Below are 27,351 nucleotides of genomic sequence, written 5' to 3'. Positions count from 1 at the left end.
GGACAGATCTCACAGACGTCTCAGACGGCTGGCACCTGTTTGATGGTCCGTTCCAGCTGACACACATCCTTGGCCACAGGGCTGGACTCCTCCTCTGTCAAGGAGGCCTTGTTGTCCCCCTGATGGGAGGCCAGGCCCTCCTCCTCCAGCAGCAGGTAGAGGTCCTTCACGTTATTCACCTGAGGACAGAATTCATTTTACCCCAGAACCGTTGAAACACAACAGTACATTAAAATATACTCCCTCAACCTTCCCTCTATACCTACTATTGCAGCACTGAAAGGGTTAATGTAGTGCCCTCTAATGAACGTCAAAATAAAAGTCCCCTGTGCTTGCATACCTCAAGGATGTCCTTCCCTTCTCCCTCCAGCTTCTTGCCCAGCCTCCACTGTTTGAGGAGCCACCGCAATTTCAGGCTGAGCAGCAGCAGATTCTGCTTCAGCTGCTGGGACTCCTGCACCATTAGGTTCCTCTCCTGGCTCCAGAACTTCTGCTGGAGGCGGGTCTGTAGGCTCAGACTCTGCAGCTGGAAGTCCCTCCGCACCAGGGCCTTCTGGTGCTCCTCTTGCAGCTGGGAAGTGAGGAGGCCGAGGGGGGTTGGTGGAAGGGAGCAGGTCCCAACAGAAAGTGAAGACACGAAGGAATGGATGACTGGGAGGAGACTATAGGGAGCTGTGTGTGTGTATGTGTGTGGGGGGGGGGGGTTCAGGGGCTGACTGCAGTGTGTGGGGAGTCCATGGTGCTGTTGTTGTCTTAGTGACAGCTGGTACCTGCACCAGTTTCTGGGAGTCCTCCCTGCGCGCCTGCCTCTCCTGGGACAGCTGCTCCTGGACACTCCGCACACCGTCCCTGGCCTCCGACAGCAGTACCTGCAGCTCTCGGATCTGGTCTAGCTGCTGGGGAGAGGAGATGGCGAGGATGTCAGGCGCGAGGTAAACGCCCCCCCCCCCCCCACCACAGCAGGGGAGAGAGACGGCTCGTCTGGAGGGGCCCAGCTGTGCCTCCTGTCTGATTTACGGGGCTTCGGATGCGTGCCGGGCCGTCATCCCGGCTTACGGCAATCCAGAGCATCTCTGTAAGGCCGTTCTGCAAAAGAGCATTGCTCCATTTCTGCATAGCGCCAACGATGCAGAAGAAAATTCGCAATCAGCTACAGCTGGGATAGGAACCCGATGTTACCGCGGTATCCAGTTTGAGCCTGACCATTGCTGCCTGTGACCGTGTCCCTATTTGGTTGACAGCCATCGCTGTGCCACTTTCCACAACGTGACCCCGTAACACTCCAAAACAGCCTACGATAGCATCTGCGCTGATGGCAGCTTGCCGGAAGGCTCCGGCGTCGGCAACTGGCCACCCGCCGACTTGATGGTGTGAAGACAAATATGTCCAATACGAAACCGGCTACCAAAACAAGAATATTTATTTAGATAATTCCGGAATAACCCTTCTGAAGTTCGATCTAAAATTAACTCAACTCCTCCTAAATGCTAATGTTAGCAGAGAGATGCTGAGGCTTAGTTAGATGGGAGCAGCCGGTCGTACACCGATTCGGGAGGGCCGTGAGACCCCTGAGGGAGTGAAGTCCACTGCGGAACAAAACGCCACACACCAGAAGTAACTTTCATATTATTTTCTGCTTTTGAGAACAATAAACGAACATCCTGTGGAAGGAGATGGTGCCATTGTGTTGATCTCAGGCATCTCGGCCTTATAGCCTGAACAGACTTCCCGTTATAACCTGTGTTACCATGGAGACTGTTTACCTAAAGGTCAAATCAACAAGGCTGTGGGCAAGCTCTTGACTGCATGCAGCTGTTCCAAAACATTTCACTGAACTGATCTGAGAATATTCCAGAAGGGGCACCTTGTGATTGTAAGTCAACTGACACACCTCTGTGGTGTCGGTCTCCTTTCCCTCTGGTTGCTGGGTGTCCTGGTCCTTTTCCTTGTTGTCCGCCTCCTCTGTTTTGCTCAGGTGCACGTTCTGACCTTTGACCCGATGCGCTGATTGGTCCCTAAAGTCAGGCTGCTGCATGCATGGGCAAGTTAATGAAAACAGAACAAAGGATAAAGAGAGGGGAGGCAGGACAGAGGAGGAGAGGGGGGACCGGGAGGGTGTTAATGTGGACCACAAAGGGGGAGAGGAGGAACAGGAGGAGGAGGGAGAGGAGGATGAGGGGAGGGGTTCCAGAAACAAAATGGGACAAATTGATGGTTTCCGTAAAGAACATCAAGAGAACTTACAAGACGAAGAAAAGTATGTAAAGAAAAAACAGTTTTGCCACAGCGGCATAAGACAGCATGGAGAACAGAACCAAAACAAAAATGAGGACCAAGAACAACGACTGCAGGGGGGCAGGGAGCGGGAGGCGGGGGAAGAGGAACAGAAAATCAAAAAAAGAATAGAGAAGAGCGGAAGAAGGAGAAGAAGAGAGAGAGGAAGTAGGAAAAGGGGAAAAAACGTGTGTAGGAACCGTCGGCTATGATGCTCATGCAATGAGGGGAAGAGCCGTGGGGATTAGCCTCTGATGGAGATTTCCGGAAGCCTCCCATGGCCAGCTTCAGTCCGATGTACTTGGCCACATACCAGGAGAAGCTGGATGCTCAGGTAACTTCCTAAGGTGAGGACTACACCGGGGAGGTGGCGGTGAACCAGCAGGTCCAAACTAATATTATCCATCCATTAAACCATCCATCCACTCATCTCCAAGAAACACTTATCCAGTAGAGGGTCACAGCGGGTCTGCAGTCTACCCCAAGCAGCACAGGGCATGAGGCAGGGACTCTTAATAATTAGTTGGTTGAAACTAAATCTTGGTCTGGATTTTTACTTTCTGGACCTGAAATGTCTACCTCTGGACACCAGGGTGATTACATATATATGGACAAAAATGCTACTAATACCATAATATTCTGCTCCTGAATGCTATGTAAAATACACAGCTGGTCATTAACTTCCATGCTGAACATTACAGCCAGGAGGATATTCAGTCTAATGTTACATTTTAATAAGAATATCTTTTGGGGAACTCCATTAGAGGCTAATAGGTGTCAGTCTACGTGTGTGTGACCAACATGCACCCGGTTCTGGAAATTTTAAGTGTGGGGGTGTTAGTGAGCTTTGGGATGGGATATAAAGGAGAGGGATAAACAAAAAAATGTTGCGAGGAAGGGGAGAGTTCAGGGAACGGAGGAAATCAAAACAAAAGGCAGGGGGTCGAAATGTCCTCACCTTCCGCTCGACCGTGGCCTCCCTGCTCTTGCCCTGGTCCTCGGTGTTGCTGCTCTCCAGCAAGGGCCCCTCCACTGACTCCCTGGCCCTCAGGTCCTCCACCCGGTCTATGAAGGACAGCAGCTGCGTCTGCAGGACGCCCAGCCGGCCATTCAGCGCCTCCATCAGGGGCAGATCCTGGTTCTTCTCTGGCTCTGCCGGTTCGTTAGGGCAGGATGCTGTCTTGCGGTAGGGGAACAGCCAGCCTGAGCCGGACGCAGTGAGCAGCTGGATGGCAGTGGTGACCAGGTGTGCTTGGTCCCTCACTGCCAGGAGGGCCTCATAGTCCTTCGGTTTAAGGCCCTGCAGGGTGGCCTCGACGTGCCCGTCCCGGCCGCCCTCCGCCGGCGTCTTTTCCGGCTCTGCTGGCGCGCCGCTCTCACCGCCCACAGGCCCCTCGCGCCGCTGCTGGCACGGCACACACTCGGCAGAGTCACCAGCCTCGGCGTCCGTCTCCATGGCGAGCCGCGAGTAGGACGCGAGGTCGCAGCGCTGCAGGTTGGACAGCAGCACGCGGTTCTCGTACTGCAGCTTCTTCACCTTGCCGCTGAGCTCGCCGATCTGCAGCCGCGCGTTGCGCAGCTCCTCCTGCGGCGGCTCGCCCACCGTGTAGCCATCGCCGGCGTCCTCATCCCCTACCGTCCCCACCGCCAGGTCCCCCTCGGGCTCCTGCTCCGATTTGTAGCGGTTAAGCTCGTTCATCAGCAGCTTGTTCTGCTCCTCCATCTCCAGCAGGGAGCGCCGCAGCAGCTCTGCCTCCTCCTCCACAAACTGCAGGTGCCTCTGCAGCTCCACGGTGCTGTCTCCCGTGGCCACACCCCCTCCCAGTGCCAGAGGCCCCGCCCCCCCAGGCAGGTCCTGGCACTTCATGTCGTCCATCTCGGCTCGCAGGCCCCGGTTCTCCACCTCTAGCTCCACGATGCGGCGACTCAGCAGGTTGGCTTCCTCCTCCACCAGCTTGAGGTGAACCTTGACCTCGGCCTCACGGCTGTGAGGCGAGTCGGCCACCTCCTCCACGGACAGGGAGGCGTCCAGGTCTCCGTAGAGCGAGCGGTACTTGGCCAGCTCCTCCCGCATGCCCTCGCTCTCCTTGGCCATTTTGGTCAGCTTCTTGCACATGAGCGCTGATTCCTCCTTGGCGAAGTGGAGCTGGCACTTGAGATCGGAGCTATCCTCCTGGGAACCACAAGCGACACCCCAAGTGAGCACCCCCGCCTCAACGGGACAGCTGTGCCCCCCCATTCTGCATTTTCTTTTTAGAGCCTAGGCCATTTCGTGAATTCATGATGGACGGATATACCGATCCATCCATTTTCTATACCTGTTCGTCCTATGCAGCTAGGGGCACAAGGCAGGAAATAACCCAGGATGGGGTGCCAACCCACCCCCCTCAACATGTCTTTGGACTGTGGGGGGAAAGCAGATTACCCAGAGGAAACCCCACGATGAGAACGTGCAAACTCCACACTCATAGAGCCAGGGCGGAGACTCGAACCCTGGACCCAGAGGTTTGACTTCTACTGTGCCAGTGTGCCCCCCCAGATGGATACACGCATATCTAAATGCATTAACCTTCCATTGTTTTATTTATTTAGTTATTGCTTTATTTTTAAACATTTATTTCCTTAATGTCCTTTTTAAGGATGCTCTATTAATGTACCGTGTTCTTTCTAAATCTGTCTGCACTATGGATATTGTCTTTGTACATTCTCTTTGTTTTGCACTGAGTGTTTGTTTGTCCGCACTTTACGTTCCTCGCCGCTGTATGCAGCAGAATTTCTCCTGGGATCATTAAAGTTCATGTTGATCTTATCTTATCTCCTAATATAATCCCGCCCACCAACTCGGGATGAAAAACTCTAGGGAACTTGGATCTGCTGCCGATTCCCTTGACGACTCATACCTGTTTCTCGAAAATATGAAGGAAAGTACTAGGAGGTTTGATGGGGAATTTCAGAGATTTCATCATAGGTCAGAATCCCCAAGATTGCACGGCTGCGTGAGCAGGATCAGTGCAGTGTTACGCAGTGCACAGAGACGAAAGCTAAGCTCATAAAATGCAGTGTGCTTTTTGGCTGCCTCTGGGAAATACACACATGTGTAGTTTGACATTGTTAGATAGAGAGTTTGTGCTTTTAAAATGAAACCGGTCTCATTCAACTGCAAGTTTGTGTGTAATGAAACCCGCTCCATTTTCATTACTGAAGGGGGGGCAGGACACATTCCCCACCTAAAAATCCCCCTACAGGCTTGAATTCACAGCAAGAAGCATAAAAATGACACAATTTTCTACATGCAGCCATCGGGATGGGGGGGTTGGATCGATTCTGCCTTTTCACCAGATCAGAGCTGCGGTCTCAGGGGCATGGCCTGTTCTGCTGTCTGCTACCTGCCCCCCTCCCCCGCCTGCGGCTCAGGGCACCTCTGCACAAGTCCCCCCACCCTACCTGGGGAGAGGGCTTCTTCTCCGCTTTGTTCGGCTGCCGGGAGCTTCTCTTTTTCAGTGAATTCTGTCAAGAGAAAGAAAACACATTTATGGCTCGGGAGGAAATCTCATACATGCGAGACGCTTGGCGTGCATACAGCTGCCAGTGCACACAGCTGCCAGTGCACACAGCTGCCAGTGCCGTGAATCAGCGGCCATGTGTAAATAAGGGGGGGATGGATCGTTCGGGGGTGTCATGGTACAGGCTGGACACACACACACACACACACACACACACACCTCTCAGACACACGTGCCATTTTCTGTCACGCTTATGCGGCGCTGCACTATCTCCAGCAGCCATCTCCATGGCAACCGCCCAAAATGATGAATGCGCTACGGCAAACAGCGAAGCGGCCCACAGATTATTCTCCCGCTGGAGCGTCTGCCTTGCTCTTAAGCACAAAGAGTGGAATAAGTCAGACGCAGGCGGGTGGGCAAGTGGGCAGGAAAGCAGCAGGAAAAGCTGCGGGGTCTGCGAGCAATCGGACATAAAGCCGCATGGGGACAGTGGCTCCCGTAACATGTCTGCACGCCGGCAGCACGTCGCAATTCAGCTGCGAAAAAAATAATCAACGGGCTCCAAAACTTCATTGCTAAATCGATTAACTCTCCCCGCACTGCGACTACGGCGTCAATTTCGCATCGATCCGGTTTCTGATATGTTTCACCTCTCGCTCGTTTGATCCGATCTGTCGCTAAGGGCGACGGGGAACCACACCCCTGCCTTCCCCAGTGCAGAGACACACAAACACAGGGCACATGAAGTCCAAGCTGATGCAACCTGGCAAAGCTCCTGAGTGAAGGAGCCCTGCCATCCCCAGGCATTTAGGCAAACACATCCTGACCTAATATGGGAAACAAACAGTCATGCAGGACCAGGGAGGTAAATATTTGGCGAAAGCGGCAAAGCTGAACAGACAAATAAAGCGCTGACGTCAGGTATCTCCCATGCTGAGAGGCCCCCTCCTGCCCCCCCGTGTCTGCAGGGGAACGTCACGCTACCTGCCTGGTAATCACACACCTCACATGCCTCAGCTATGTACCTGCAGAAATCTGAGCCGACTGCCAAGCCCAGGCTGAGTTCTGAAAACGGGTTAGTAGAGAACGACATCCGGAAGGGATATTTTTCATGACACAACCTGCAACCTTCAGGAAGCGAAACCCACTATGTTACATTCAAACTGAAGATTAAAATGCAAGGTTTGCATTTGGTTATAATTTGCAGCATGCTGAAGAGTATCTACATATATGGAGAACAAAGTCTGGCTTAGCCATGCAATCCAAACACCAGTTGTCACTCATTCACCAAAATAAATCTGATTGGTCTGGTCATGGTACATTCACAATACTCATTACCCTATTGGTTTAAAACAGTTGCTCTGAAGAAAGGCATTCTGGGTGTTGCTTGGAGTTTGCTGACCAGTAAGTGTAAAATTGGGCCAGCTGACAAAGCGCCACCTGCAAGCCGTGGATGAGTCCTGCGTCACAAAGGAGGCGATTTAATGGGGTCTCCGCTTACCTCACAACTCTAAAGGGTTAGACAGGGAGGTCAAGATCACCTCATTCACAGGGTGTTTCAGGGGGCTTGGAAATGCTGACTCTGAGGATTACCAATGTTGCGAGTCCTAGCCAATCCAGGTAGATGGTGATACGACCCGGGGTGGTTGGGGAGGGGTGGTGGTTCCTCTTACAGTTACATTAATGCCTCCATCAGACATTGAGACAATAGACGGCACTGTCGATGCCCCATGCTGGCCCTGGAAATCAGGAGTCAGTCTGCTGCTAAAACAACAAAGAGAGAAGCATCGGGTTTCACTCGACAGTAAACGCTGCAGGGCGTCACGGACGACCGCAGTGTGGGGTCCTCTGTTATGGCTCCCCGTGACTGCTCTGCTGGGCTTGACGGGAACCTGGGCGGGGGGGGGGCTGTTCAAAGGGCTTTGAAGATCTGAGGCTAAGGATGGGGGGGTGTTTACAAAGACCCCCCCCCCCCCCACCTCCCATCTTCTCTATCAAAACACAGGCACTACAGGAAAGAGGCTGGGATTACAGAGAGCTGCCTAAGTGGCTCTTTGGGCATTGCGCACCAACAGCGCCAGTGTGTCACACGGCAACCAAAGCGTCAACACTGCTGCCCTATAAGGCCGTGCTACCTCCAGTGTTACCACCAGGTCCCGACAGGAGAAAGGGTCACTATCAGGTCCCGACAGGAGAAAGGGTCACTATCAGGTCCCGACAGGAGAAAGGGTCACTATCAGGTCCCGACAGGAGAAAGGGTCACTATCAGGTCCCGACAGGAGATAGGGTCACTATCAGGTCCCGACAGGAGAAAGGGTCACTATCAGGTCCCGACAGGAGAAAGGGTCACTATCAGGTCCCGACAGGAGAAAGGGTCACTATCAGGTCCCGACAGGAGAAAGGGTCACTATCAGGTCCCGACAGGAGATAGGGTCACTATCAGGTCCCGACAGGAGATAGGGTCACTATCAGGTCCCGACAGGAGATAGGGTCACTATCAGGTCCCGACAGGAGATAGGGTTACTATCAGGTCCTGACAGGAGATAGGGTTACTATCAGGTCCCGACAGGAGAAAGGGTTACTATCAGGTCCTGTCAGGGGAAAGGCGACCTTTTGCAGTGTGAGGAATATGTGGAAAAAGGCAGATGATGATGATAATGATGAAGATGGAAATGATGATCATCATCATCTTGGCGCTTCCCCCATTAAAGGCAGATGAGATTCTGAGAGCCACTGGGCTGCTCCGCTCACAGCCGCTACCGCAGACCATAATCGGTCTCCATGGCAACCACTCCTGCCGCCCTTCAGCTGAGTGGCTAACGACGAAGCCTAGAGCCGATCGGGGAGATTAGCTGGTACCCTCCCAGGGTGAGATGGCTGCGCTCATCAAGCAGGCAGATGGTGCGGCAGCGGACAGGGCTTGCCCCCCTCCTCCGACGGAGGCCGTGCGTGCAGGGGGGGTGGTACAATGCACGCCTCTCGCACTCGCCATTAGATTTTATTACAGGTGCTTTGCATTTTTTGGTAGCAGGTGAGAGTAACCGATGAGGAATTAAGTAAATGACACGGGAAATGATCAAAAAGTCCAGGAGAGACGTGTTCCGGAAAGGACCTGGCCTGGCGTTGGGACTGGTATCCGCGTTCATGTCATCTTAAGTTTCCATTGTATGCATAAAAGGGGGGGGGGGGGGTAGATGATTCACTAACTTCCCCTCCCCCACTGGCTCGAGGACATCTGAACCGATGGCAACTGTTGCCAAGGGAACCTCCATGAATCTGAACACTCAGCTCCTGAGCTCACCACCATCTGCCTCGTGCAGCACGGCCGCAGAGATCCAGCCCGTGTGCAACCAAAGCACGGTGCTGAGATGCGACCCCCCCGAAGCATTACGACGATCGCCGTGGAAACGCTGAGCCTGCAGGACCCGCCCCCCCACCTGGCTCCCGTCCTCGTTGGGGGGTATCGCACCAGGGGTGCCCATTAAAGGAGGCTTTATCCTGCCCTAAAACACGGCTCATGCGTGTGTGACGCTGGAAGCGGTTAAGCGGTTTCCTGGCGCGGTGGGGGTCTCCCACATCCCGCCATGACCTCATCTCCCCACTCAGGTGGCTGGCTTTTAGCAGCCCGTGACAGGGACGTAATTCCTGCGGGTGATCAGCCATCGTGGCAGGGCGGGCCGGCCCTTCTCCCGTCGCTAAGGCCGTGTCTCTCCATCGTTGTCATGCGGCAGCCTAGAGATGGTACTGGAAAGTCCCAGGACTCTGGAGTTGCCGTCACTGTTTGCGTGCTGTGTTCAGGCCCCCCCCCCCCCCCCCCCTTCTGATTTCTTGGCCCGTCCTACGTGCTCATCACACATCTCTGCTCAGCCTGAACACTTCAAAAGCGTTGGATTGCGAATGGTTGCCACGGTGACTCCCGTAAAGGGAGGGAAAATCCGAGTCTTGTTAAAATTGACTCATTTTAATTAGTCAGTTTATGTCTGCATATTAAGCAGGACTATAGGGCTGCCATAGGTTCACACTTGTAGGGTGTTTCTATATATCTGCCGCAAACTTTCATAAACCTCAATATCTCTATTCCATACAACAGCAACAAACAGGTGAACAGACAAAAACATTTAGTCCTTCTTCTTCCACCAGACAAAATTTTTTCAGCAATGGACCACTCACGGGCCTGTCCTGCAGCCTTTTGCAGACGAAAAACCTCCTCAGAAAACATTTCTGACCATCCAAGCTCCATCAGAGCTGGCTCGGTCATCGACTGAAACGGTCTGTTTACGGCCATGTCATGTGGTAAAACCAAAAAAATGCAGAGCTGGAATCCAGAGATTACACCGGGGTGTTTGTGGTGCCCAGTCTAGGGCCCTTAACTGAACCACTCTCCAGTTTAACCAGCAGTAGAAAACCCACAAAAGATCACTGTCAAAAAACAAAACAAAAATCCAGTCTCTTCCAGCGAAATGTAATCAAGACCACAAGCTCTGGGCTCATTAGAGACCCCCGAGCATTCAGCCCTTATTAAATCCTCTGACTTGCTTCAGTAACGTTTCATAGAAGCTGCCTGCTGTCCCCAGGAAACTGAGGTGGGCATAAGACTGGGGTCAGCCTCCATTTTAGAGTAGAATGATTTAGAAACATGTCTCCCCAGTGTTAAGTCTTGGTTTGAGGTTGTGCCATAAAGCCAGCGTTTTCCACATGGAACAGGGAAACCATCGGCCACTTACTGCCTCACTGCGACAAATCTCCATGCAACTGACAGCCCTGCTCATGCGGAACCAAACGGAACACAAGCGCTCCCTCTGAAAATTCCAGGCCTGAAATTCACACCCTTCTGCTGTTTGCTGTGAACATAAGACTACAGCATTTCCACATATCTTCCTAGCATGCGGGGAAAGTGCCATCTTCCAAACGTCAGTGCGGTCATGTCCAAAAACCTGGAGCGAATCTCCGACGTCCTGCCCTGCCCAACTTCTGCAAGCTTTGCACCAATCTCGAGTCAATTTTCTAGCGTGTGCACCTACTGTAAGATAGACAATGTGTGAAGCTCCTTCATGATGCTAATGCAGGTTCTACACTGAGCCTGGACACGGGTCTGGGTCCAGCTGCAAGTCCCTCAGGATCTCAGTACCCGGGGAGGGACATTGGACCGTCTCTATGATCCTCCACTGTTCTTATTGACACGCAGCACATTTTGATCACCCCCCCCTTGGTGTTTCATCCAAAAATCACCTTGAGATCGCCAAAATCCATGGTGTCTTCATCCACACCGCTCTGGGCGGGTTTAGGTGTTTGATCACCGCCCGCCTTGGCGAAGCATACCTCCAGCGATCCCGTGATCGGAGCGTGACGAGCCCTCTCTGTCATCATCATTATGCAATTGTCGGAATATTAGCCGTGTTTAATTAAAGTGTTAATTAACGAAGGAGCAGGCCTTCATCGCTCAGACAGACAGAGAGCGCCTCTCCAGAGCAGGCAGTGATGAGCGGTGACAGTAACTACAGAGGTGACCCAGGTGATTCCATCTCCCAGCTCTCCCCAAAGAATCCCACGCGGAACCCTGAACTTTCCGCTGGAGCCTCTGAGTGGAATCCAACACCGTTACTCGTTTAGTTACATGTCGTTTGGTATCAGATGATGTCATTATTATTTTTATAACATTGCTTGAGTATTTAGTTTTAATGAGAATATCGTTATTATTATATTTTAATAATATTATTTTGGGCAAAGCGGATGACTAATGGCATGGGCGTCGTTAGGACCGATCACTTGGGACTGTAGCTCCGAGTATTTTAGCCCCGATGCCGATCTCAAGACCCAGGTAAACTTGAGTTAGCCCCTGATCTTTTCAGTAGACAGAAACGCCCCTGATTAACGGCGAGATGTATATTTATGGGTTAATCCAAAACATCAGGTCTCCTCAAGGCGACTCCTTTCACCAGCTCCTGGTATATTTAACGAGCTCTGGTATCAGTTTCAGCTCCTTGTGCGGTCTGTCTGGGTTACATCTGCCCGAGACCGTCAGGCTGCAAACGGAGCACAGCTGAGCCCAGGCGCCGCACGGGAGGCATCGCGCTCATCCGCAACCGGGGAGCCCGTCCTCCATTCTCTACCGCGTATAAAAGCTTCTCTACAAAAAAAAAAAAAAAAAAAGCGTTTCAACCGACCGATTTTATACAGCGAAAGAACGGGATTCAACAACACAAAATGCAAAGCAGACGAATAAAGGTTTTTCCACTGATCTAGGATATTCTGATGCGATGAGAATGTAATTAGCTTTCAAACAGCAGGTGGCAAGACAATCAGAAAGTCGCGACGGATCGACTGTAAAACGAATCCTATTAACGGGCAAGACGGCAAAGATATTTCAGGACAGCTTGAAAGGATGAAGGCAGATTACCATAAAAAAAAACCTTCCCTGCTGTCTCCCCGGTGAATATTTACAGAAAAAAACGACTTATTTACTTTCTGCAAATTAATTAATCATCTGATATTAAATGAGCGATTGCCGCTTGTAGCCCAGCAACCGGATAAACAAGCAAAACACGTTTCTGGGTCGCAGATTTGACAGAGATCAGGGCGAGCGACCTTCGCTGAGCAAGCGGTACAAAAAAAGCACAAAAACAACGTGAGCTGAGATTTAACAGAGAGCAGATAATGGGGGGGGGGGGGAGGTTGAAGAGGTGCCTGAGAAAACAACAGCTTGTCAGGGTCTGACACCGTTATGCATGCCTCTTGGCAAACTGTCCGACCTGAGAAGAGGGATGGGGAGGGGTGGGGAGCCAGATTGCCCCCCCACCCCCCGCGGCGATGTGCGAGTCCTAACCGTGGGTCACCGGGCCCAGCCGAACGTGAGAGAAAAGGCACTCGAAGGAGCAGAGACCCGGGGCGGGGGGGATCTCATGGGGATGCCGAGCGCAAGGGAAGCGTGAAGGATTTCGCTCCGATCCTTGTTCAGATACGAACAAACCACCCTGCGTAAGACATGGCTTATACGGGGGCGGGGACACGCAGTCCTGGGGGCAGCGGAGCGGGGACCCGGAGCGCACTGTGATGGCACCAACAGGACTGTGTCATGACTGTGACTGTGTCATGACTGTGACTGTGTCATGCGGCCAGCAAGGAAGCGAAATGCTAGACGAGGGAGGTGGAGGGTCAGAGTTTTTAGACCACAAAGCTGCCTGAGATACAGTCCAAGACTCCCGTGACCCAAACCAGGACAAGCGAGTGGAAGACGGATGGATAGATGGATGGATGGAAGGGAACTTCAAGGTCATAAAATCAATTATGCTAAAAATTGTACTTTCCTCTGTAGCTAATTTATAATATAAATATTAACACCCTCTCATGTTTATGCATTATATTAACAGGTTTATTAAAAAAACTACACTAAGGGAAAAAATCCACTAAAATGTTAAACATTTTAAACGTTAAGCATCTATCTATCTATTTATCTATCTATCTATCTATCTATCTATCTCTCTGTTAGTTTTCACAGCAGCCCCTCATTGGCTGTTGTCACTGATGGATGGATGGATTACATTAAATGTAGATTTACTACAGCAGTTCATTGTTGAACAGTGCGGGAAGTGACTTTTCACATTTTTATACAATCTAGCCGCCTTATTCGGAACATAGATGGTGGAGATATGAATAGATCTGGCACGTTTTTGTGGCTGTTTTTGGGCCGATCAGCCAGGCCGCTGCATCACTGGTATGGGATACGGGGCTAAAAAAAGAATGAGAGAAATCAGGGCTGGGCGGCCGGTTAGGGGGGGTGTCTAATAGGGGAAGCGAGGTAAAAATACAGCTGGACTGGGGAGAATCGAAGCGGATCATCCACCCAGGCGATGGAGTGGAGCTGTAGGCCGGGAGGCGCCTGGGCGTCTCTGGGAGGCCGGCTGGCCATTGGTTCTGTCCCCAGGAGGCTGCTGGGAACTATAAACAGCACTGCAGGAAGGCCTTCACACCAATCAGCGAGGCTGTTTCAGCCGGCAAATCATGACCGGAGCGTTTCTGAAGCCAGCATTCGAGGGTCCAGAATCAGACAAGGAGCATATGCAAAGGAAAAACAGGGCATGACCCAGTTCTGCAGGCCCTGGACGTGCTCCAAATATGTTAAAGACCCAGCTGCGCCTGGCTCCGCCCGCGTCTCTCTCCCATGGCCTCCGGGTGGCGCTATCCGCTGACACTGCGGTAAAGCAGTCTCAGGTTTCACGTGAGGGGAGAGCGGCGGCTGCAGCACACGGCCGCCAGCGTATCCGCCCAGGAGCCCCCCCCCCCTTCCTCCACCCCCCCCCCCCCGCAGCAGGCTGACATTCACGCCGAACGTGACACCTATGAAAAGCGCCACACCAGCCTCAGTAGCCCCTGAGAGCTCACAGCCATCGATCTCTGGAGCGTAAAAATGAACCTTTTAAAGGTGAGCGAACCAGCCCATGGAGAGAGATCGTTTTCTTTTGTCAGGCAGCTTGTAGGAGGCCGTGCTGCCGCTCCTTCACCCCCCCCCCCCCCACCGCGAGGGAGAGGCCCCCATGTCGACCGCTTTGCCCGCGGAGCCTCTTTGTTGCCGACTCCTTGGGGGCATCTGGTGTGACGTCCCGTGAAAATCACGCTGTCTTCATTCCGCTTTCTTGGAAATCTCCTCCCTGAACGGTTTGTAAACGGCCGCACCCGGGTTAATCAGTCGAATTCAGGGAAGATCCTGCTCCGGCTGAACTAAGGGGGCACGGCAAGCCGCCGGAAGGGGGGGCGGCAGTGAGGGAGGTTTATTTGAACGTACAGGTTCTCTAAATCGGAGCAGCGATGTCTTTCCCCTGCAACAGCACCTTCTTGAGATGAATTGCTGCGATGGGGACCTCCGATTGGATGATGTAATGCAATGGGAGAACAGCCAATGGGGTGAAAGGAACACAGAGGCATGGGTGGGACCAGAGGAAGATGACAAATCGGACAAAGGAAGATTTCCTTCTTTTTCTGCCGTCTCGCCTGGAGGTGTATTGGTGTGTGCTAGTACTCCCTGTGCTTCGGTTAGAATTTAACGTACATTTAGAACATTTGTTCAAATATTCAAATCCCCAGCTGAGCGACGGTATCAGGCTGCATGCTGATCTGTGAGCAACTACTGTCTGCATTTCACTTATAAACAAAGAGCTGTCGGGCCCGAGAGGAGTCGACCAAAAAAGGAAGGATGAAATGTAAACCGACGCAAATGAGACTGAGGGTGTCCTTACACCGAGAGCCCACCAGGAGGCAGCCCCGCCCCCCGCCCTGCCCTGTCCTTCACCTCCACTCGAGGTTGTTGTTGCCCATCCCCTGCCTACCCCCTGGAGTGGCAACAGGGGGACGTAAGATGAGGTGGGGGGGGGGCAATGTCAACACTGCCTTCCTGCTGTTACCATGGCGTTAGATTACAGGGTTATGGCCTGAAACGACACCCACATCCCCTCTAATGCATAAGCGACTCTGATGTCAAACTGCTGTGATGATTAAGCTGTTAAACGCATTTAATTTGGGCCGCCCTGCCCAACCTAATCTGCCCATATCTTGGTCAAAGTCAGAAGGGGCCTGGAGTCTATCCCAGGCAGCAAAGGGCACAGCCTGGACAGACCGCTAGTGCATCACAGGGCATTTACACACTCACACACACACACGTACACACGCGCCGTACAGGCAATTACCATAACTGTGCATCCTTGGACTGCAAGAGGAAACCTGTGCAAATGAGGAGAGCATGGAGAGACCCTCCACACACAAGCTGAAGTGAGATTTGAAACCGCAACTGCAGGAGAGAGAAAACAGTGCTGCCCATTGAACCACGTCGCCTAAATTAGGGCTATTTAATGTTTTAATCAATATTACAACTGACCTGCAGTTCCTTTATTCCTGACTGTAATGTGTTTCAGCAGTCAGCTTAATTTACAACGAATGTACAGTAATTTACAGTGCCTGTCCAGTGCTTAACACTCACACACAGTTCTCTCTGTATCCACAACAGAGGAACAGACAGTGACGATTTTGTGCCGATCAGTCAGCCAAGCGTGGGTAAGCCCCCTAAATGTCAAAACCGGCTGAAGCGAGCCAGGGAAGCCGAGAAAGGGCCGGCGTATGGCTGAGAGAGACCCCCATTGACATGGGGTATTCCTTGCCACCTTTCAACTTTCTTCGCCATGGCAACTGGGCGACAAACACGGAAAAGACCAGTGATCATCAGGAAGGGAGGCAAAATCCAGACTGTGAGAGGTCACAGGGGCGCCCAAGTTCGGAAGTTATTTCTGGGACAATGCCGCTGATTTTATTTTGGTCTGAGGAAAAACCATGGGGGAGACTTTATAGGTCAGGAGAACGTGGACGACCTTAACATCTACCGAGAGGTTCCTTCAAAATACGTAAAAACCGTTCCTGGACTGGCCAGCCTTCCACAGTGCCCCAAACAAAGGCAAACGGACAGGAAGCCGTAGCCCCTCCCCCGGCCCCCAACTGCAGGACGCACCTCTCTGGTCTTTTCCATCTCGGTCTGCAGGACCTGCTTGGAGACCTCCAGATCCTGCAGCCGCTGCCGCAGGTCCTCGTTCTCCTGCTCCAGCTGGGACCTCTTCTTCTCCACTGCCTCCAGCTCATTGTGCAGCCGGATGGATACGTCCTTCGCCACCTTTGTTCCGAACACAGAAACGGAAAGGTGCACTCGGGTCACTTCAAAGGCGTCCTATACTTCCGTGACACTTTAACATGAGTATCTTTCACTTTTATCCACAGAGATGCAGAGTTACCTGTTCTTTCAGGTTATTTACACTGAACACTTCCTGGCTCTTAAAAGTTACTTTAAACTTACACGCCTCCACCTTTAATCATTATGTCGTGTGTGATCAACCTTAAATTAGCTGTGAAACATCTCTAATTTCCCCCAAGTAAGATTCACGCACAAGGCAAAGAGTCTGACTGAACGATCGTTCCTCCTAATTTCCTGTGTCTGTCGGAGCTGGAGAATGAGGGCCAGAGGTTGGGGCTGATATAGCTGTTGGAGAATGAAGATTTAATGATGCTCTGGGACACGCAGCACAGAGACCCATCAAACTGCCTTAGCTTAAACATGGGCATCGCAGCAAAGACGGTTTCTGCATGGGTCATAAGAGGGACATGCAGGGAGTGTAGCCACAAAGGTAGGGAGACAGACAGACAGACAGACAGACAGACAGATAGATAGATAGACAGACAGACAGTGACAACAGTCAATGAGGGGCTGCTGTGAAAACTAACAGATAGATAGATAGATAGATAGATAGATAGATAGAGAGGCAGACAGATTAGATAGATAGACAGACAGACAGACAGAAAAATAGATAGATAGATAGAGAGATAGATAGATAGATAGATAGATAGATAGATAGATAGATAGATAGATAGATAGATAGATAGAGTAAACTAGTTTCCTTTGGGATAAATAAATTATCTATCTACCTAAATACCATCTTGGAAGATATTCAAGGGTGGATCATACTCGCAGGTGACAATGACATCCTGATGAGCTGGAAAATCTTCAGATCATTCAGTCTGATGGCAGCTGACAGTGGAATGTTTTTACAGCAAAACAGCTCCTGACTAATCACTAAAAAATCCAGCTAATTGAAAATGATCGCGGGCGAACGGCGACACGCAGCTGTGTGAGAATCTGCTCCCTCGCTCCCTAACTGGCAGCCGGAGGCTGGAAAGGGCAAGAGGAGCCGAAATGTGGGAGGGCGCAGAACGCGGGCGGCGGGGGGGTGCGTAAGACACCCCCCCCCCCCGTGACGACTCGCCCACCCACCCACTCAGCCGGCACCGGGTGGCAGACAGCCCACACTGTAAAATCAATACCCTTTTTCATTAACAGCCCAGAAGGCTTCCCAAGGCAGCTCTTTAAGTGTAAGGCTACATTTTATAGCAACAGTGACTCTTGGTAGTAGTAAACCAATCAAACTGACTCTTTATACATGTACAAGGCCTGACCAATCAAATGTGTGACACTCTTCAGCCAATCAAATGCCGCTATTTCTAGACAGTGACTGGACTTGTTGACATAAGGCTGATTTGCTGTGGATTGCCCCCTCCCCCACCCCACTACTGTATTCTACTTTAATTTGATTTGGATTCACCCTAAAGGAGCTGCTTTGAAACAGAAGACTGTTCTGAGGTGCTAACAGAGTCATCAGCAGTCGCCGTAGTGATAAACACCACTGTCTGCTTCCTGCCTGTCCGTGATGAAAGTGTGTGCGCGAGTGCGTCAGTTCACTGCCGGCCTGAACCGTCACGGCCGCAAGCCTCGAGCGACCGCTCCGAACGACCGCTCCGAACGACCGCTCCGAACGACCGCTCCGAACGACCCCGCCACAGCTTCGGAAAATGTCACGCAGTCAGCCCTGGAATGCTACCTCTCGTCGTGGCAACACAGCGAGCACCGTGGCCTCAGGGACTGGAGCAGCTTCTCCTCTCTCTGTGTTTAATAGATGCCTGACCATATGGGGAGGGGGGGAGGGGGGGGGATGTCAGGCCCCCAGCTGCGTGCCTCTCAACCTGACAACACCCCCTGACTTTTCCAGGGACACCGCTGAGTGTCCCCCTCATCCTGCGGAGTAGACTTTCGAGGACTACCCTCGGAATGGTGAATCAGCCGTATCCGCTGCCTCAGAGCCAAGCCGGATGAGTAACGATCCCTCTGTCTCCACATCAAAGGCGGAGACTCTACCTCACGTGCTGATCCTGCCCCAGCTGCTCAAGAGAGGGGGTGTGCTCACGGGGGGGGGGGGGGGGTCCCATCACATTAGCATTTATTTGTTGCGCAGCAGGTAAGGACACAGTGTCTGTGATCAGAAGGTCACCAGTTCAAATCCCGTAGTCAGTAGAGTGTCATCACCACCAGGCTCTTGAACAAAACCCTAACCCCCCTAACTGCTCCAGAGACTGTCTGACGCTGCTGTCTGAGCTGAACATTGCCTTTGATAAAAGTGTCTACTAAATAAATAAAATGTAACTGTAGTCTGCCATTCTGAGCAGGAGGACAAGCGTCGAGACAGGAAGTGGATCCCTCTTGAAGGACAGATAAGACACGCAGAGCATCGGGACACATCCACAGCTAGGAATTCACCAACCATAAACAAAAAAAAAAAAACAGGAAATGCACTTCCTGCGGAGGTCATGTTCCCATATGACACATTTCACTACATACTCACCATCCCTTATTTGGAGAACTTGATATATAAACATTTCCATGACACGGGTCCCAAACCACAACATTTAAAACTGGTTTTCTAAACGATTTTGCAGATATCTCCAAATTCCCTAACCCCAAATGACAGTCCCTGGGGCAGTTGGGAGTTAAGCGCCTAGCTCAGAAGCCCAACAGTGAGCTCATTCTGCTGACCCTGAGATTTAAACCAACAACCTTCTGATGACAGGCACAGCCTTCTAACCCACTGAACCACTCGTCACCCCACAGAAGACTACCTCATAATGAACCCATTTTTAAATACTGCCTTCAGCTTACTCCGGGTTTAAAGTTACAATTATGGTGTTTATTAAACAGGCTGCTGTGGCAGGACTTCAGGGACGCCTCGGCCAAACAGCACTTCTAAGTCTGGCCTCCAGCTAAATGATGTTTTGGTTTTAGCTGGGCAGCTGACAGCGGAAACCTGACCGGAGCTGCACCAGTAGCGCAGAGAAACAATCGCCCGAGTGTTGGCGAGCCGTCTCAGAGTCTCAGGGGCCACATTCATTATCTGGGGCTTCTGGTACCTTCCGTGGGGCCTGGGTACTCGCCTAGCACGAGACTTCTGAACTCGACGACGCGAGAAAGGAGTCCCTCAGAGTCGCTGCAGCCTCACAAAGAGGCACAATGTTAGCTTTGGGGATGAAGGGGGCCTTTCTTTCTGCACTTTTTTTTCCTTTTCTTTTTTTTTTTTTTTTTTTTTTACAAATGCCCCATTTTTTGTGAGGGACAGCGACAGCGGGGCCGGACTGGGGGAAATGACATCATCCCCTCCCTCCTGCTTTCTCCTCCGTGGCGTGTGAGAGAGGTCTCTTTGTGCGAACAGCTGCATTGAAACATTGCCCCTACTGTACGGGCACGGAGAGAGACGTGGGACGTTCACGCAAAGCACCGAAAATCATTCAAGCTGGTTTTTAAAAGCAAAACCTGTCACCGGCCAGTAAATCTGCTCACTTCTGGGTAATTCATCCTGCCAGAGGCGCTTTCCTGAGTAATGCTGACTCTTTTTGGATTTTTTATGGTCTTAACTGTAGGTTGGGAGTATTGAGGACCTTATGAATTTCAATGTGCAGATTTCTGCAGTTGGTCTCACATTAACATTTTAGGTCAAACATGCAAATGGGAGCACTGATTTACTGAGGGGATACTTTTATCCAAAGTCATATACAGATGTGGAAACCATCTACAGGGTATGCCAAAGTGCCCACAGGTGATATGATTACTCTTCCAACCAAGGGATTTGAACCCACAACCTTCTGGGCATGGACACAGACCCCAACCCCCGGAGCTACACACTATGTAGAACAGGGAAAAAAATATGCAGATGCCTGGCTCAGTCCACAATTCCATGCCCACGGAGATATGCATGAATGCCCCCCCGGCCACCAAGGCGAAGACCCACCTTCACATCCTGCTCCAATGTCCGGATGAGCTCGCCGTCCGCCTGGCCGGTCTGGGCCACGCGCAGGCTGCGGCGCTCGGCCTTGCGCAGGCGGTACTGCAGGATGCGGCAGGTCTTGTTAGCCTGGTCCAGCTGCTGCCGCAGGTCCTGCAGCTGGTACACGTCGTCCTCCATGTACATGTCGCGCATCTCCAGCATCTCTGAGCGCAGCTCGTCGATCTCGTCCTGGACACGGCGCAGACACAGGGGGATCGACGGGGGCACGCGCTTCCGCTTTCATCATCCCTGTCATCATCACAGTGGCTGAAAACGTGGCTCTGAGCACGAGGTGTAGCCTGTTAGCACAGTATGCTAACAAGGTGCACTATCTACCAAGGGCCCAAGGGAAAAGAGCCGCTTCATTGTCTCTTTAACGAGGCATGAAGCCGTACAAAAGGATCAATTTCCAAACGTAATGGTGTACCTCTAACTTCTCAAGCCAAATTCTCATTGATTGCACATACCCCCGAAAAACGTTAAGGCCTGTTTATACAGCCTTATAAAAATCATGCAACAAAACAACAGAATTAACGAATCAACCATTTTCATTGCAAGAAATTTTGTATATTCAACACGTGGCAAAAAACTTTGATTTGATAGTCTTCTGTGTGGATTAACTGGTACAAATTTCATAATTTATATATAATTTGACATCACGCCTATACGGACCTGAAAATGTGTTCAATATTGTGTGAATCCAGTCATCAAAACAGATAAAACACATTTTAAAGGTAAGCTCAATACACAAGGAACACTTACACAAGGAAGTTATCTTTACACAGACCCTCCTTCATTTGTGTTTGCATGACCCCCTGAAAAACGTTAACTGTAGTAATAAGTGAAGTAAAGTATTTAAAGTATTTATAGGGGTGGTGTAAATATAGGCCACTCATTGCAGACAGTGCCGAGGAGCGCGCGGCAATGTGGGTCACGCACTGCAGCGCGTCTCACGTGATCCGCCTCGCTGGGGGGTGCTGCAGCATCTGCACGGCGGCGCTCAGCTGCATCTTTTAAATGGGCCCCTCCTCAAATTATTTTAGTGAATCGTTTTATGCGCAGGATATTAAATGGGGAAAAAACTCCGCCGAACGTGGTCAATTAGTACGAGAGCTAGGTGTGGTGCAGGTGAAGGCAAGCTCATGGCTGGAACAAGAAGAGCCGAACGCTATTATATACATACAATGTTACAATGTGGTAAGATAAACACTATGATCGCAAACAAAAAAATGTGTTTTATGACCAATAAACTGAAATTAGAATGTAAGTGCGTATTTCATTCGTGTTTCCAAAAATGTATCGTTCATCACACCAGGGAATTGTACATTAAGCATGTTATATGTTAAAAACACATATTAAATATTTCGGCAACCAGTGTATTCCTAACTGTATTAGATAGCAACAACGTTGAGTCAAATATACAAATCAACAAAGCTAACAGGCCACGTTAGTCTCAAATTTGCCTTATGAACTGTCTTTGTAAAAAATAACACTGCTGATTTTGCTGTGGAGTTACCCTGCTTCACCCCGACCAGTGTTCCAGCTTATAATCACTATTCTGCACACTATGCGCGAATACAGATTTTGACGCTGCAGGTTATTCATCCTTGTTAATCATAACATAGCATATGTTTCAAACGCACTTACAGACTATACAGAATGAAGCACCCTTCAGTATATATCCGAAAACAGTCGAAACGCATGTAAACAATCGTAGTGTAGCCCTAAATTGTCCAAAATAGAGTGTGTTCATTTTAAGGAGGAATGTATGTGTACACACACAAACACACAAATATATAGGCCTAAGTGTGTGTGTGTGTGTGCATATATATATATATATATATATATATATATATATATATATATATATATATGTGTGTGTGTGTGTGTGTGTGGATTAAGTTTATATTACGTTGTTTTAGACGTTGTGGGGACCATTAAAGTTAAGGTTAGGGCTGGGTAGGGGTTAAGGTGGTCATGTTGTGATTAGAGTTCTCCCCATAAAAAAGAATGGAGAGTCCCCACTAAGATATAATTACAAACCTGTGTGTGTGTGTGTGTGTGTGTGTGTGTGTGTGTGTGTTGATATACAATGGCATTGGGTTTATACCCGAAGATGGCGAGACGGGGACACTGTTGGTCAATGCACGCCAATAAACGCGCAGCCCTTACTTTTAAGTAGTCGTTTTCCGATCTCAGCTCTTCGATCTCCCTGACAAACTCGTCGTGCATGCCGTCCATGAACTCTTCGGTCAGGTCGGAAAAAGCCAGCGATGTGCTAACCGGCATGCGGCTGTCAAAGGAGGCGAGAGACCTCTCGTCGCCGGGAGAGACGCTCCCCTCCCCGGTCTCCAGTCCCAGCAAGATCCTGTCCTTTTCTGCTTGGCTCTTGGCATGGTGGTTACCCCGATCGCCCTTCTCCAATTCGAGGTCCCTGCTTTTGCTGTCCCCTTCCGTCCCTCCTCCGCGGCTGCTGGTCTCTGTGTCGCTGCTCAGCGCGTCCGTGGAAAGCTTGTTCTCCTCAGACGGGCAGTCCGACAGCTCCGAGCTGCTGTCCGTGGGCGATAGCTTACCGGCGGCGCAGCCGGAGTCCTTGCTCGAGTCGTCGGAGGCGTTACTGGCGTCCGATGTCTTCCTTCGTGCAGATTTACTCAACTTGCCGCCGCTCTTTTGGGAACCTGCTGCAGAGAGCAGTGATTTCCCCGACAGTTTCCCTTTTTCCAGTTTAATGTCTTTGCCGGGGCTGCGCCTTGTTAAGCGGCTCCCTAAATGCATACCTCCAGGTTTAATGCTCAGCGTCGGAGCCCCGATACCCCCTCTGATCTTCGACAGGGACCATCCAGGAACATCTTTGGGTCTTGCGGGCGATGGGGCTCGAGTGATCTTCTTCTTCTCGCCGACTTGATGCGTGTGCACCGTCGCCTGCTCCTGCCGGGGCTGCGCCTCTCCGCCGTCGCCGCTCCCGTTCTCGCTGTCCATCTTAAGCCGGAGTCTCCTTTCTTTCGTGGAGGCTAAGTGAGTGGGCGAAGTCGCGTCAACCTTTGTCTTTGTCATTCATTCCGCTGTAATATCAACCATAAAACAGAAACTAGCGCACAAGGCAAGAAGTTCCCCCCTAGATGAACCGCAAGAGCGCAGCTTTTCAAAACCTTGCAATGTTTTGCAATCACCAGAAATTATCCAATGATGAAAATAATCCACAACGTTACGGTGCAGACGACAGTTTTGTTCTTTCCCGTTATTGGGATTTAAATGCCTTTAAATCGTCTTCTCGGAGACTTGAGCCACCCTGTCGCCTCGATTTCCCCGTATAAAGAAAGGAGTGTGCGAATGGGGGGATTTTCTCTCTCTCTCTCCGCCCAGCTATAGCGGCTCTGTCTGTGACGATCGGCAGTCTGGATCCTTTCCACTGGGCTTCGTATCCATCCCACGGCTCTCTGCCGCCGCCGCCGACCACAGGAGGCGTGTGGATGATCCCTCCTAAAACGTAACACAATAATCGAGGTTACCCTCGGGTTTCTCCCCGCATTCTTGCTCGCAGTGTAACTAGTGGGTACCCATGAATTATGTATACGTACCTAGAGGTGTTGCTCGGTAATAAATAATCGCCGGCCGCTCAAAGTTATTTTAATATAAGCCACTTCCTAGATTTTTTTCCCCTTTGTATATGCAACTCACTTATAGAAATGAGATCCTGCTACTCATTACTGCACATGCACATTAGCCGTGGGCAAAGCAATTATTCGTAAAAAGGTGTTTCCGGATAATGTTTTCATATTATTCACGGTGGATTGTTTAATTGTCCTTATTTAATTAGAACACACTCCATGTAAAACCCGGTACATAATTTTCACGGTTCCAGAGAGCCTCTTGCTTCAGTACACAGCTTACCCACCATAATACACACGCCATTATTTCTGTATCCCTCGTGATTTGACGTTAATGTATTGTGGGATTCAGAAGCCCTGTGGCCTGCCCGCTAATCAGTAAGTGCTCTCCGGTTTCCTCCTCAGCGACCTCCCCTCCCCCAGTTCTGTGCCCCCCCCGACCCCCTTCGTCTTTTTTGTTCTTTCCCCTCCCTCTCGCCCCCACGCGTGTTCATGCCGTTCACTCCCATCCCGATTCTCCTGCTTCTCCGTGTCGCGCAGTTTTACGAGGTAACCGCTCTTGCGCTATTGTTGTTTTTTCCTAAAAAAAAAAATAAAATAAGATGCTTTGTCCTGGTGTCTCTTAGAATAAAACTATTATAATTATGTAAAATGTTTAATTTTTTCTTAGCGCACTTGACAGATTTTTTTGAACTCCAGAAACAAAGGCTATTATTACCATTGAAACAAAGCCATTAATTAACGTTCTGCTTATGCAGGACCTTAGAAATTCTGATTTAATTGCACGGGTATGGGGCGGTTACATGTCGCATTTATGACGGATTTTACATTGATATTTTGTATTACATTTCTGGTATTTGAGCCGAATAACTGATTCCAGCCAGCAGCATCTCGGCCACAGCTGAATGGGGACAGAAGTTCGCGTGTCGCGACGCAAAACGCAGCACATGGCCCGTAATTACCTCTTTATAGCTGCCATTAACCCATTGATTATTATGGAGCATGTTAGCCAGCTAACCACAGAGGCGGTTTTCTTGTGAAGTGTAGCGCTCTGTAGCAGCTCTTGACCCATGTTATCTGCAAAGCAGATTGTAGTGGCGCTAATTTGAGTCGGGGCTCCCCAAACGGATCGTGCAGCACCAGTTCTGTGTAAGTTCATAAATACCTCGAGAGTTTTCTGTTTTCTTCTGAACAGTTACATTATTTTCATCTAGTAGAACTTGCACCCTATACCTCCCAGTCCTTATTGATTATTAGTGTTTAAGGTGTAGCTATAACGTAACAGGTCGTCAGATGTTTCATTAAAAGAACATATCTGTACCGAGTAGTTATGCTTATTTAGATGTTAAATGCAACATTTTGTTTGCTTAAGTCAATCAGGCCTACTTGCACTACACTGTATAATATTTTTAGGCCTAATAGTTGTTAAATAGTCCAGTCCCTTTGCAGGGCTGAAGCATTGCAGGCCTATTACGTTTGTATTAATCAACACTGGGAAAAGTTGCTTCCAGAAATATCCACTTGGCACAGCATGCGTTCACTACTCTTGACAAGAGCCCAGTTCACTTTTTTTGGAGCCTTTTCGCCGCCGATACACGCAGAATAACGTCGTTCGCCTAGCATATTAGCATGTTTCCAGCACGTAAGCTTGGTGTCTAATGCCACTTCGCTAGCTTGGGTAGCTTTATGAGGAGGGCCATCTGTTTCTGTGGGTGCGATACAAACAAAGAAATTCTGTTCATGCCTGCCGAGCCTGGTTGGCAGAGGCTCAACTGGAACAGAGGACGGACACCATCGAGGTCTGATAGTTCATTACTTACAAACATACACAAGCATGACATTAAACACAGGAATGTAAACCGAAGTGAAAATGAATTGCTCTTGTGCCCTGGACCTGAAGTGCAATGTCTCAGGGTATTAAATAAAGTCGGCCAATATGCAAATCAACATAACAGCTGAGTCAGCAGGCCTTCTTGTCTTTTTTCTTTTTACCTCTGGTTAAATGAGATTTTAAGAACCCGCTCCTTGTTATGTTGTCAGGACAGTATGGCAAGCGAAAAAAGAGCAACACGTACCTTACAGCTTGGCATGGCTGTGGGAAATACGCATTTAAGTACATTATGTATTTTGAGTGTGACACTTAAGGATCGTTGCATTAACATTAATTTGTGTATAAAACTGTACAATGCTAACATCCGATTCAGTAGAAGTGTCACACATTTCCATACCTCACTGGTAACCACTAATGTACAAATCCCTTGGGGAATTTGTCTTGAAGAGCCTGGATGATTTCTGTCTCTGATTGTTCCTGATGTGCGCAATAAACGAAACAGCCAGACGCAAACATGTCGCAGTCGCGCAGACTGGATGGCCACTTTGGTTTAGATTGCAGTAATCTTCAGTGTGACACGCAAATCTTTAATTCCACAGGGCTGCAGCATTGAGATGGATACTGTGACAGGCCCCTGAGGATGGGTGTGGTCTCTGCTTAGAAGACATACAAACAGCCACGCTGGCAAGATTTCAAGGATGAATAGTATCTCCTTCAGCTGTAAACATACAACATTTTAGGCACAAGTTTTTGCAGTTCCTTCAATGTTCAACTATAATGATGTATACAGAATAAAAATCTTTAGTCCTTATGTTAACTCCCTCTGAGTCACTGTAACATGATCTAGTTGCATAGCAGACTGTCCCAGTTAATTCTTCTTTCTGTACTCATGATTAATCAAAAACAAACATATAAAAAAGACACTGTTGTCACGGTGATTCAATGGGTTGCTTCACATGTCTAGAGTTGGGTGTACAAATCCTGCCTCAGCTCCCTGTGTGTGAAGTCACATGTTCTCCTCATGTCATGTGGGCTTCCTCTGGTTACTGTGGTTTCCTGCAGCCAAGCCAAAGACACACAGTTAGGCTAATTGTCGTGTATTTGTCTGTGTGCCTTGTGATGTATTCACATCTCATCTAAAGAGTACTCCTGCCTTGTTCTCTATACTGCCTGGAATAGGCTTCAGTCCTCCCACCAATATGACCAGGATACGGATAAGCGGTTGAAAGATGGATAGATGGAAGCATTTGGCTGGAATTTATGCAGAGAAACTTGAACTCAACGTCATCGCTTTAATGCAATAGTCCACTATCCCCATCTAGTGGTGACTTCAAGAACACCACTATAAAATGCAGACATGAACGTCGAAACCGAATAGGCCTGTCACAGAAAGGTTACAATTGCGAAATAAAATACCCGTAAAGTTAGTCATATTTTAAAAGTTATGTCTCTTAAATAAA

The 27,351-nt window shown here is 50.0% G+C and overlaps 1 protein-coding gene across 5 annotated transcripts in view; it reads right to left on the bottom strand.

The window, feature by feature from the left end:
• mtcl2 (microtubule crosslinking factor 2) overlaps positions 1-24,443 on the bottom strand; it is a 32,975-nt gene extending 8,532 nt beyond the window's left edge. For 2 of the 5 annotated variants that reach the window (XM_023834139.2, XM_023834140.2), the window contains exons 1-10: positions 24,031-24,442; positions 22,625-23,932; positions 20,417-20,641; positions 16,267-16,425; positions 5,719-5,781; positions 3,233-4,447; positions 1,892-2,029; positions 771-896; positions 341-571; positions 36-179 (exon numbers count right to left, since the gene is read on the bottom strand). In XM_023834139.2, the coding sequence (XP_023689907.2) occupies positions 36-179; positions 341-571; positions 771-896; positions 1,892-2,029; positions 3,233-4,447; positions 5,719-5,781; positions 16,267-16,425; positions 20,417-20,641; positions 22,625-23,506 (3,183 nt within the window). In that variant the 5' untranslated portion in view covers positions 23,507-23,932; positions 24,031-24,442. Of the gene's footprint in view, positions 1-35; positions 180-340; positions 572-770; positions 897-1,891; positions 2,030-3,232; positions 4,448-5,718; positions 5,782-16,266; positions 16,426-20,416; positions 20,642-22,624; positions 23,933-24,030 lie in introns of all 5 variants that reach the window. The other 3 variants (XM_023834142.2, XM_023834141.2, XM_023834143.2) reach the window with 3 other exon arrangements.
• Between the last annotated feature and the right edge of the window lie 2,908 nt (positions 24,444-27,351).

This window comes from Paramormyrops kingsleyae, chromosome 18 (assembly GCF_048594095.1).
Source record: "Paramormyrops kingsleyae isolate MSU_618 chromosome 18, PKINGS_0.4, whole genome shotgun sequence".
Taxonomy (NCBI): domain Eukaryota; kingdom Metazoa; phylum Chordata; class Actinopteri; order Osteoglossiformes; family Mormyridae; genus Paramormyrops; species Paramormyrops kingsleyae.
This window is presented reverse-complemented; position numbering and strand designations above follow the sequence as displayed.